At 42.8% G+C, this 11,595-nt stretch overlaps 1 protein-coding gene across 1 annotated transcript; it reads right to left on the bottom strand.

Annotated features, from left to right (window-relative positions):
• Window positions 1–2,420: 2,420 nt before the first annotated feature.
• LOC308570668 (vomeronasal type-2 receptor 26-like) lies at window positions 2,421–10,732 on the bottom strand (the record flags this gene model as incomplete). Its single annotated transcript, XM_081165579.1, has 6 exons — window positions 2,421–3,557; window positions 5,188–5,314; window positions 7,106–7,333; window positions 8,065–8,922; window positions 9,839–10,130; window positions 10,515–10,732. 6 exons carry the CDS (start codon window positions 10,730–10,732, stop codon window positions 2,647–2,649), a joined length of 2,634 nt encoding a protein of 877 aa, XP_081021705.1. The 3' UTR covers window positions 2,421–2,646.
• Window positions 10,733–11,595: the final 863 nt, after the last annotated feature.

The raw sequence follows: 11,595 nt of genomic DNA, 5'->3' as shown, positions 1-11,595 counted from the left end.
TGCCGTAACAAATAATGAGAATGAGAAACTAGCTATGAAGAGGCCCTCCCTGTTGATATATACAAAGAAGGGAAATCAATCTGCATTTAAATTGTGAGTCCAGACGCAATGAAGCCATGAGGGGGTTGGTGAACACACAGTGGATACATAAAATGCATCCAAGGACTGTGCTGGGATCAAATAAGGCCACAACTTTATTGATGATTTTTTGCAGATTTGGGCATAGGATATGTATCTACTAATCAACCAGACTGCCCACTGGTTTATGGATAGTTAATGCCACCCACAAGGTCCCTTCCAACTCTGTATATTGAGTGTAAACCTGTCCCTACACTATCCCATCAATGTGCTATGTGCAAGGCCTTTTGGCTAAAATATACTCACTACCTTTTAAGGCAGGTAGCTGCTGTGGAAAGAGCTTTCTTCATTGTGATTCTCTGCTAACAAACCACTCTCCCAATGGAGAGTATCTCACCCAACACTCTGTTGGTTCCTGAACCCATTTCCCATGGCAAAGGATATTTGGGGATGGGATGATCAAGACCAAGAAAAGAAATCCAGAAATAATAAGAGGACAAGTATGGATCAGCAACAAAATATTGTAGGGGTTAAATTCTGAAACAGTATAAACAGGATCAAGTGTGACTGTCCCAATAAAATCAAGAGCACACATAACCATGAAGATATACTGTAGATATAGATATATAGATATGGGACTCGGGTGGCACTGTGGGTTAAACCACAGAGCCTAGGACTTGCCGATCAGAATGTTGGTGGTTTGAATCCCCACGACGGGGTGAGCTCCCGTTGCTCAGTCCCTGCTCCTGCCAACCTAGCAGTTCGAAAGAACGTCAAAGTGCAAGCAGATAAATAGGTGCCGCTCCAGTGGGAAGGCAAACGGTGTTTCCGTGCGCTGCTCAGGTTTGCCAGAAGCGGCTTAGTCATGCTGACCACATGACCTGGAAGCTGTACGCCGGCTCCCTCGGCCAATAAAGCGAGATGAGCGCCACAACCCCGGAGTCAGCCACAACTGGACCTAATGGTCAGGGGTCCCTTTATCTTTATCTCTCTCTCTCTCTCTCTCTCTCTCTATATATATATGAATACACAAAGTTCAAGTGAAGCTTTGAGGATCAAGTATGACTGTCCCAATAAAATCAAGAGCACACATAGCCATGAATACACAAGGTTCAAGTGAAGCTTCGAGAGTGTTTTAAAAATATAATGTACATACTGTAAACCCAAGGACAAGAACTTTATTACTGTTGATCTTTGCTAGCTACTCTAGGAGCCTTGTTGATGAAAAAGGAAGCTTAAAATGCTTCAGTTACTGTCAGATGGCAATGGTGGTGGCTTGTGAGTAACCAGTCAGGACTCTTTTACTGGTTTTATTTTGGTGCAAGACTATTTACAGTGCAGAACCACAAGTTCATGTCTGCCTCAATCGCTAGAAGAATCCGGGAGTGGTCGTTTCCGGGTCCTCCCCCAACATAATAGCTTAGTCACCCCCAGCCTTTTCCTTCCTTATGTGCATTTTACACCTCTGCGCAGGGTGGGCGACGGAAGAGGCGTGCTTCCCTCCTGGCTGGCTTGACCAGGAGTGGTGCTAAGGCTCCCAGCAGCATCCTCTGGTCCCTTCCCCTCTTCCCCACTGGAGGTGTGGCTTTCCCCACCACAGGAAGAGTGTGCTGGTCCCATGGGTAGATCAAGAGGCAAGGTCCAAGTCCAGTCCGAGGTCGAAGGAGCAATATGGAGGCAGTCTGTAAAAGCTGAGGCCGGGAGCAGGGCAGGGTTCAGGCAGGAACTGGCGACCAACAATGTTGCTTCCGTAACTTGGGAGTGGGGCTGGCTGGCATTTATCTGCCCTGAGACATAGGGTGGCCCCGATCCTCAGGTGACTCACCTCTCCTGGCCTGGAGGTGAGCACTCCTCCTGTGGGAACTTAGTTCCCTCCGCCTCTCTGCCCTAAGCCTCTACAACCCCGGAGAGGCTGGAGGGTTATCTGACCCAGAGGCAACCTCAGCTTCCTCTGACTGGGCTGAGAGTGGAGCACCTGCAGGCAATGGGTCCTCATCACCTCAGGAGCCAGAGCAGACTCAGCTGGTGCCTGCACCTGAGGATCCAGCACAGGTGAGGACCTTTCAGGCTCATGCCCCAGCCCTGGCTCAGATGGCTCTGGAAGCAGGGAATCCTGTGCAAGCTGGAATTCTTCAGGTTCAGCATCCGACTCGGAATCCCAGGCCATCACAAAGAGGAACTGCTTTGCAAGATTTTGGGAGGATCCCTGTAACCCAACTGCCCCTCTCCTTCCCTTCCCTGTTCCGATGGGAGTCCCCTGACAATTACCAAACAAACACACGTGATTATTCCACTAGAACTACTGCTTCATTTATTTAAAATGAGAAATAGAGCTAGGGCTGAACAACTTTGTCTGGATTTTCACTTTTGGGAATATGGCAACCCTAATAAAGCAGTGATTTTTCTCTCACACATGCATCTGTGTAACTATCAACATATTCAAAGGGCAGGGCCTTCATCCCTCATATTTATGGTGGTAGTGGTTAGAAGTTGAATCAGCAGTGTAAATAAAAGCTGGTAATAAAGTGAGGTGTTTTCCCTACATAGCATACAGCAAAACACAGATATTTAATTCTTCATTTTGTTAATGCTTATTATCTGTTCCCTAACATTCAGCTCAGGCCTCAACAAAATAATATAACATTTGGGGGAAAAGATGCAACCTAATAGACCAGCACTGGAGGCTAAGATAGAGAAGATCTCCACAGCTACTGTATATTTCCCCTTGGTACTCAGGTAGGATGGAACAAAGGACAACCAAACACTGCAAAATACCAACATGCTGAAAGTGATAAACTTTGCTTCATTGAAAATGTCTGGCAATTTCCTGGCAAGGAAAGCCACTGTGAAACTAATTATTGCTAGAAGGCCCATGTAACTAAGGACACAGTAAAACATAATCACAGTCCCCACATTACATTCTAGTATAATTTCCTCAGGCACTGAGTGCTTGTCAACATCTGGGAATGGGGGAGAGATTGCCAACCACAGTGTACAGATGCCTGCTTGAATAAGGGAGCAGGAAATGACAATGGAGTTGGCCAGCCTTCTCCCCACCCACATTCTCATCCTGGATCCTGGTTTTGTGGCCGTGAAAGCCAGAATCACAGTGACAGTTTTTGCCAGTACACAGGAAACAGCCACTGAAAAGACGATGCCAAAAGCAGCTTGTTGCAGGAGACATGTCATCTTTTTCGGTTGGCCAATGAACAGTAAAGCACAAAGAAAGCATAGCAAGAGGGTGACAAGGAGAGTATAGGTGATATTCTGGTTGTTGGCTTTGACAATGGGAGTCTTGTGGTTCTTCAGAAATGTTCCCAGTACCAGAGTTGTGATGAAAGCAAAAGAAAGAGCAACTATAGCTAAACTGATGCCTAAAGGTTCTTCATACGACAAGAAACTGATGCTTTTGGGAATGCATATATCTCGTTCCTTGTTTGGATAGTTTTCATCTGAGCATTTAGTGCAGTCATTCATATCTGGGAAAAGAAAAGTATTAACCTTAGCTCACATATATGCTATCAGTCCCAGAAACATCCCATGCCTTTCCCTCAAACTCAGAAAAAGAAATGGATCTATTCAAGTTGGAAAATACTTTGAATTGTTGTGGGGACTTGTTTATTTGCTTTGGAGCTATGTGGTGCTATAATATGATTTTGGGCTATAATGGCAAGGATGTGGTAAGCCAGGTGAGGTATGAAAAAGCATCCCCTGACTGTGGTGAATAAAAATTGACCATATTCTCAGTTTTGTGAGAAAGAGGAGAGAGAAACCTGCCCTTAGATTTCAGAATAAGGAAGCAGTAGAAGAAGATAGATGGTATTACCACGAATCTGAAAAACAAGTAGAAAAGCTGAATAGTGTGCAAATACCTTGATTCTACGAAAATGCTTTGTAACCAATCAGCATGTAACATGATATATCCTCCTGATGGCTTGATCTAAGTATCATGCATAAAAATATTTCCTGGGCACCCATGAGATATATAGGCTTTGGAATCCATTTCCCAGTATCATATTACTGCAGTCTCAATAAAATACCCCCACATCCTGGTGTGATTATTGGCTCTGGTTAGCACAGCATCAGACTCTTATCCATAACAGCCCCTTTGAAAATACCTTATTTTTCGCTCTATAAGATGCACTTTTCCCCTCCTAAGAAATAAGGGGAAATGTGTGTGCATCTTATGGAGCAAATGCAGGCTACGCGGCTATCCCAGAAGTCAGAACAGGGAGAGGGAGCCCTGCGCAGTGCTCCCTCTTGCAGTTCTAGCTTCTGGCTTCATGCGACTATCCCTGGCTTTTGCAGGAGGTGGGGGAAGAGACAGGGCGCGCAGCTCTGTCCCTTTCCCCGCCTCCCAGAAAAGCCCCCAAGAGCCACGCTCCCTTTATTTTTTTAAATGAATTTTATTAGTATTTTCCACACAACAACAACAAGAAAGATATCAAAAAATAACAATACACAACACACAAAAATCAACATTTGAAAACAAAACAAACAAACAACAAAAACAAACAAACAAATCCATATCTTACAAGTTAATATTATAAACACTAAAACAACAAGAAGACATTGACTTCCACCAATCCCACAGCACCTCCTTTATCTCTCATTGTGTCTTCCTGTTTTCCTTTTAAAGAGCACATGGCTTTTGCGGGAGATGGGGGGAAGGGACAGAGCGTGGCTCTGTCCCTTCCCCCACCTCCTGCAAAAGCCCACAAGACCAGTGCTCCCTTTAAACAGTTCGCCGCTCTTGGCTGGCTTTTGGAGGAGGTGGGGGAAGGGACAGAGGGCAGGTTAGCCGCGCACAGCCTCTTCCGGGCAGGGGAAGCCTTCATTCCGCTGCCCGGGAGAGGCTATGCGTGGCTATCCCAGAAGCCAGAACAGCAAGAGGCTGTCCCAGAAGCCAGATCCCTCTTGCTGTTCTGGCTTCTGGGATTCAGAATATTTTTTCTCTCGATTTCCTCCAAAAACTAGGTGCGTCTTATGGTCTGGTGTATCTTATAGAGCAAAAAATATGGTAGCTTGTTAGCCATGGCTAGATTTAGATCCCCATCATGTGTGAGGAAACTAAGTTCAGTTGACTGTGCAATCATTTATGTCTCTTACCTTCCTGGTTTGAAATCTTGCCCTCTGGACATAGGATGCAGTCATAACAGCAAAATGGCTTCCCTTCTTTCACTTTCTTGCTAGATCCTGGTTGGCAACTTTTAGTGCAGGCCGAAAGAGGACAGGCCTAATTCATAAATTAAAGAGAAGAATGATGAACAGAAAATAAGGTGTTTGGAATCCCTCAGGTGCTAGACCCAGCTTTGTCTTACTAAAATGACACAGCATTTCAGTAGGGTATGAATTGGCTCCCTTGAGGGCACCGGACACTGTAGAAGGAATTACCAACCCTAGTCTCAACAGCTACTATCTGAGGTGGATGAAATCATTTGGGGACATTTGATGAATTCAGTCTCTCAATATTCTAATACAAAACTGACGTGCAGCGTAAATTAATAATGCAGAGTTTTAAAGAATAAAAGCTTTACTGAGTAAATAAACTTCTTCATAAACAACATGGTTCCAAACAGTTTGACTGAGATTACATACTGACTCTGCTCACAAATAAGGCAGAATTACTGACTGAAAACTTACAGAGAGCACAAAGAGAAACTGGCTGCTAAGTCACATGTCAGGGTGACTCAACAGCTAGCAGTTAGGCCTGAATAACTTTAGTAGGTCCAAATGATTGTGCAGTCTCAGCACTTCCCAGCCTGCTTTGCTGCTTCTGCTTGCATGTGTCTATGTCACATGACAAAAACGTCTTGATACGTACAATCAGAATGTGAAGTTAACTATCCAACACATTGTGTCTCTTTAATCAAAACATGTAATTAAATATGTGTTCTGAGAGAAAATATGCATATTAAGTAAACATGTTCATTGAACCAGTTTTGTTTTTTAAAAGGAACTGAACTGAGCTATTCATAAAAATATGCATCAATAACAGTGGGAAGATAGCTTAGTTGTACAGAGAGTATACAAAAGTAATTTGTAAATTAATAAGGAGAATGGCAGTAAATACCAGTGTGTGCCATGACTCCTACACCAGGTTCTTCACCTTATCCCTGTCCTTCCCTTCTTCCACTATCTCCAACTTCACTACCACCCCTCCCCTTTTCTCTTCTACAGCTCCCCTAACAACTTTAGTTGTCTCCTCTATACTTCCTGCTGTCAACTCTCAGTTTCTCCCTCTGGCCTCATTTCATCCCCTGTTGCCTTCTTCTCATGAACAATCAGGACACTGAGGAAGGGGAAAAGGATACCAGAAAGGGATGTTAGTCACAACTGGTACAAATTGAAGATAGGGCAGGAGTGGTTGGGGACTTTGGAGGTACTCATAGGACAGTAGTAGGTGATGTTCAAGGGGCAGCTGACACATCATTAGAACCAGAGGTGCCTCCATCTCTATGGGCACAGCGGGCTGTGAGGCATCAGGAGTAGTGGGAAACATACTCTAGAAGAGTGAGGCAGGCAAGGGAACACAGCCCAGCTCACTAATTGACCAGGTGGTACCATGAGGCTTGTTAGATCTGGGAGGAATTTTGTGGGCACTCAGATGACTCTAGGCTTTCTGATCCTAGATCACTTGCAGACGTGGGAACTTGGCCTTACTGTTTGAGTCTGGACTTTGCTTGTTGTATTGGACTGGGACCAGTATTTGACCTTTTGGACTATCTAGCATTGCTCTGGGGACTGTTTGCACCAGTGCAATGTACTTCCAGTTACGTGGGTGGTTCAGGACACACCTCCACCCATTCACCCATGTTCTCCCCCCCCCCCGCCGCCTTTCAGTCACATTTTATCCTATCTTCATTTTTTATCCTTTCTTGGTCCACACTATATCCTCCTTTCAAAATAAAACAAGTATTTCACAAGTGTTCATCATCAAATGAAATCAGTTTTAAAGATCAGGATAGAACATCAGGGCTCCTTTATTATTAGACCTTTTGCTAAATGCCTGTGACTTGAATTCTACCTGGTTAAACCAGCTGTGCCAAGTTATTACTTCTTTATCAATGGTGAATGCTTGATCTGAAGGCGCTCCAGGATCTATCCTTCCGACTCTGACTCTATGAAGGGATTGATTGGAGAATATAATCCAGTTGATAATATCCAAGCTAGATGCTACCTCCCCATTCTTGTTGAAGGATACCACATCTCCTGCAGTGTTATTAAATGAGATACTTCTCAGAATGTGGTGGAGCTAAATTGTAAACAGAAAAGACAAGTGTTTAGAAAAGGCTGCACTCTAATACAGGGCTGAGCAATCCTTTTTCCTCTGAGGTCAGAACCTACAGTGAGTGGAGTCAGGGACAAGCATGTAGAGAGCCAACCCATTTTCTCCCACATAAATGTTTTTTTTCTCATTCTTTCTGTCAGGCCTCTCTCTCCCTGTTACATCCCTCAGGCAGAACAGTGGTGTGTGACCCCCTGCTCTGACGAAAAATTTGCAGGCTGTCAAGGGTGTTTCACAGCCAAAGGAATGCACATGACAGATAATTATTTATTGTCAAGAATATCACATTTGCTTCTACTCCTCTGGATGCCTATACATATATAGCAGCTACACAGCTATTTGCAGGTTTGCTGTAACAATTGGACTAACAAGAATGCTGCTCATCTCTGTTGTCTGTTACCACTGCTTCCTGACTATTAGTGAAATGGTGTCTCAATGGGCCACAAAACATCTCCAAGCAAATGCTTTATCATGTACTGGGGGGTTTCTGTTCAAACAAGGAGGCAGCCATCATTGCTTTTTCCTCAGAGAAACAAAGACACAGCCATCATTTGTCCACAAAATTATGATTCAGTTGCTCCTCATATTCCATATGCCTGAACCCTGAGAGGAAAGAGCAAGTTGACAGTATTTTGGAAACCCATACATTGTGAAAGAATAAAAGTGCTCTTCCATGTTGAGGAAGTTCAACCCGTTACCTGCCAAAACAGTTGATTCTGATTCTTCACTCTCCCTCCATATGCCATTCCTATGTTTCTGGGTCTGGATGTGGACATAGCATGTAACGCATGGGCGATGGCATAGACAGCACTGTGGATACTGTAACTGTGCCCTGTCATACTCATTTCAAAAAATGATCCTGGAAGGTTCTCTAGCTTCTCTTCTCCTGTGCAAATGTTCCCATCCACCTGGTCTGCAGTGATATCTGGGAATACACAATCAAAAGCCTGTTGCCAGAAGTCCCTGATAAAACCATCCCCATCTGTGTTGGAAGGGTTTCTGTGCTCAACATACTGATGAAATCCTGGTGGGTCACTGAAGTGAATTTCAAAGGCTATAGCACCATTGAATAGTCCCGAATCCCAGTTTCTTTGATAGACAAATGAAGTGAATTCAATCTCAGCTGTTGTTATCCAAACTTTACTTTTTACATTATTTGTCATATCGTGTTCTGATAGGTATGGAAGCCATTTAAAAAGTGCCATAGAATAAAAGTCTCCATTGGCCACCACTACATTAGCCTTGCTGCTCATTATTTTATCATGTATTTTTGCCCCCTGTTGTAGCATATCTTTAATTTCAGAGATGAAACTAAAATTGGGAATTCTTTCTATGAAGGCAAAACAGATGCCATTTTGAGAAAACAATTGAAGTACTGTATGCACAAATCTTTCCCCATTGTCATTGTCCATTGCAGTGACCCCAATCCATGTCCACTTGAAATGCAGAAGCAAAGAGATAATTCCCTCATATTGAAGGTCTTCCTGGGCTGTCAGCTGGTAGAAGGAAAGCCCTGGGGTTTTATCATTCATCACTGGAGCAGAGCCATAAATGAGCTAAAGAGGGAATGGAGGAAGGGACGAGACAAAATATAATTTCCAGAGTTATTTCAAACTATTTATGTACATTATATGATGAATTCTGTTGGCCGCATGCTGTCTTTCATTTATTCAAAATAGACACATTCATATGAGCTGAAAACTGGGAAAATTTTCCATTCCTGCTTGTTAAACATTTGATCTGATGAGTGGGGGCAGGCACTGTGTCATTTATTTATTTTTAAAGATTTTTGTGTGTGTGTCATTGCTGACTTTGGTAGGTCTTGTAGGTTGAATAAAATTGATGGGAGGTACATATCTCGCCCCAATAAGAGGATTAGCTACCTGTACATTAGATATTATTTAGCTTTGTCAGAACTGTAAGTTCTGAATTTATTTTTCTAGAGCTTCTTCTTTCTTATTCATGATGCACAGAACCCAGCCCAGAGCAAAACTGAGATTTCCGCCTCCTTTTTACAGGATTCCTCGCACTTCTTTTATGAAACCACATTTCAATTGTGAACCAGCTGTTCACTACTATTACTCCTTTCCAGCAAAGCTTGATTGTTTCTGCTACTTAACATAATTTAATTATGTGTTTAATCTTCCCCAAACCCATTACTTTTGGGGGTGGGGTGGTGAGGAGGGAGAAGGATTTTAGTGCCAGTAACCTGAAAGCTTCTCCCCTCCCACTGAATGCACATTCCTTCTTCACTAAGTAGAAAATGCTGCATACCCAAACATAGCTGATTATCCTGCCAGTGGACCTTGGGACATCTGTCTCCAGGAAAGGGGAGGGGGTTGAAATAGAGCATGAATTATTCTCCCCTCCCATGCAAATTTACTGCAAAGCAATGTTGTCATTAAAGTGCATAGTAGAAATGAAGGGGTGGATACTTAGATTGCAAAGAGGTATTGCCCATAAGTGCCATACCTGTGGAATCTTATAGATATCCAAAATGTTTGCCACATAAAAGGAGATTTCAGAGTCGAGTCCCCCAATAACCCCTGTTAGATTATTTTCAGTATCACATACATAGTTGGGGACACATTTCTCCAGTTTGGATAAAAGTATCAGTGTGGCAAGATATGTCTTCCTTGCATTAATATAGCTGTCATAGATATGGAAGCCCAAGGTGATATTGGGTAAAATGTGGGAGCATCCATTAATCTCCTTGACTGCAAATGTCAATGCCAGGATATGCTGGTAAGCCTTGGGCACCACCCTAGAATGAGAGTTGCAGATTGTTTCAGAAGCACCTTCAACACTTGGGACATTTAAATATCTATTCAGAAGTTAATCATATTGAGTTCAGCTGGGTTTACTGCTAAGTTACTAGACTGTTAATCTATACAACTAAACCTAAAAGAGCACAATGGAGCTTACTTTCCATTGTGGGATCAGTATATTTTCACTGTATTCAATATTTCTTAGTATATATCCCATAAATTGGAGTTTGTGTTACTCCCTTTATTCACAGTTCATTCATGTGAGTTTTCAGATCAGTATGTTATATTTAAATCAAAGACTACTGAGTTGACATTTGCAGCATCAGCCATTGTTCTGAAGCTGCTGCTCTGGGATTGATCATGAGAGGCTGAGTTCTTACACAAGTTCTTCAGGCAGTACTGGTGGAGGTTCCTCCATGAATGTTGCTGAAGTGGATAAGAAGCCACCATGGGAAACAATGCCACCGATGATGAAATCTCCTGGCTGATGATAGATGTGAAGTGGACGATGAGGACCTTGGAGCCTGCATTTTGCTATGTGAGCCTGACATACCATGAAAGGAAATAGTTCCAGCAGAAAGATTACTAAAATAACCATCCTTAATACAATACAATCTTCATTCTACACAGAGACCACTATTTTTCTGGCAATACTATGAGCAGCATTTCCAAGATGAAAATTGTCTACTTTGAATGGTAATTTAGTTTCCTCAGAGGCTTCAATTTGGGCATATCCAAACTCAGACTTCTAGATCCCAGACTCTATCTATTCTGATTTGATTTATAGTATCCTTTGACAGTTATCACTGAACATCCACAAGGATTTTTGAGAAGCAGCAGCTTTCATTATAGTCCTCTTAATAATCAAACAGGAAAGTAGTTATTCATTAAGTGCTAGGTATTCCCAGTGGAAATGCTGGAGAAAATGTGTTTGTCACATATTCAGAACTGTCACTTTTTAATTCCCTTTGGTTAGATAATAAGGGACCAGTGGTGTAGTGGTGAATTTTGAAGTTAGGAGCTCATCATAACAAACCCTGTAGCCAATTGGGACTCCAAAATATAGTGTGGTGTAGTTAGCATCTTGGAAATTGTCTGAGGAGACCTGGATCTATATCCCTGATCAGCCATGTGTCATGACTACAATCTATGCACAATACTTACTTGGGAGTAAGCTTTGTTGAATTCCACTATTCTAATATCAAACAACAGTAAAATTTGGAAGCTTAGTTACTGCTTCATCAACTTCCGAAAGCAAGGAGCATCTTGTGCCCTGGGAGATGATGACAAATCTGCTGTTCTACAGCTGAGCAAGGGAGAGTAGAGTTTGGAATTACCCAAGACAAGGGAAACCAACAAACCAATCATCCACCAGAAATAGTATATGGTCCCTCTCCACACAATGGTCTTCTCTCCTTCACACAGTCAACATTCTGATAATGCTTCTTGCATTGTTACTCA

Source organism: Podarcis bocagei (genome assembly GCF_964188305.1).
Source record: "Podarcis bocagei genome assembly, chromosome: 13".
Classification (NCBI taxonomy): Eukaryota; Metazoa; Chordata; class Lepidosauria; order Squamata; family Lacertidae; genus Podarcis; species Podarcis bocagei.
This window is presented reverse-complemented; position numbering and strand designations above follow the sequence as displayed.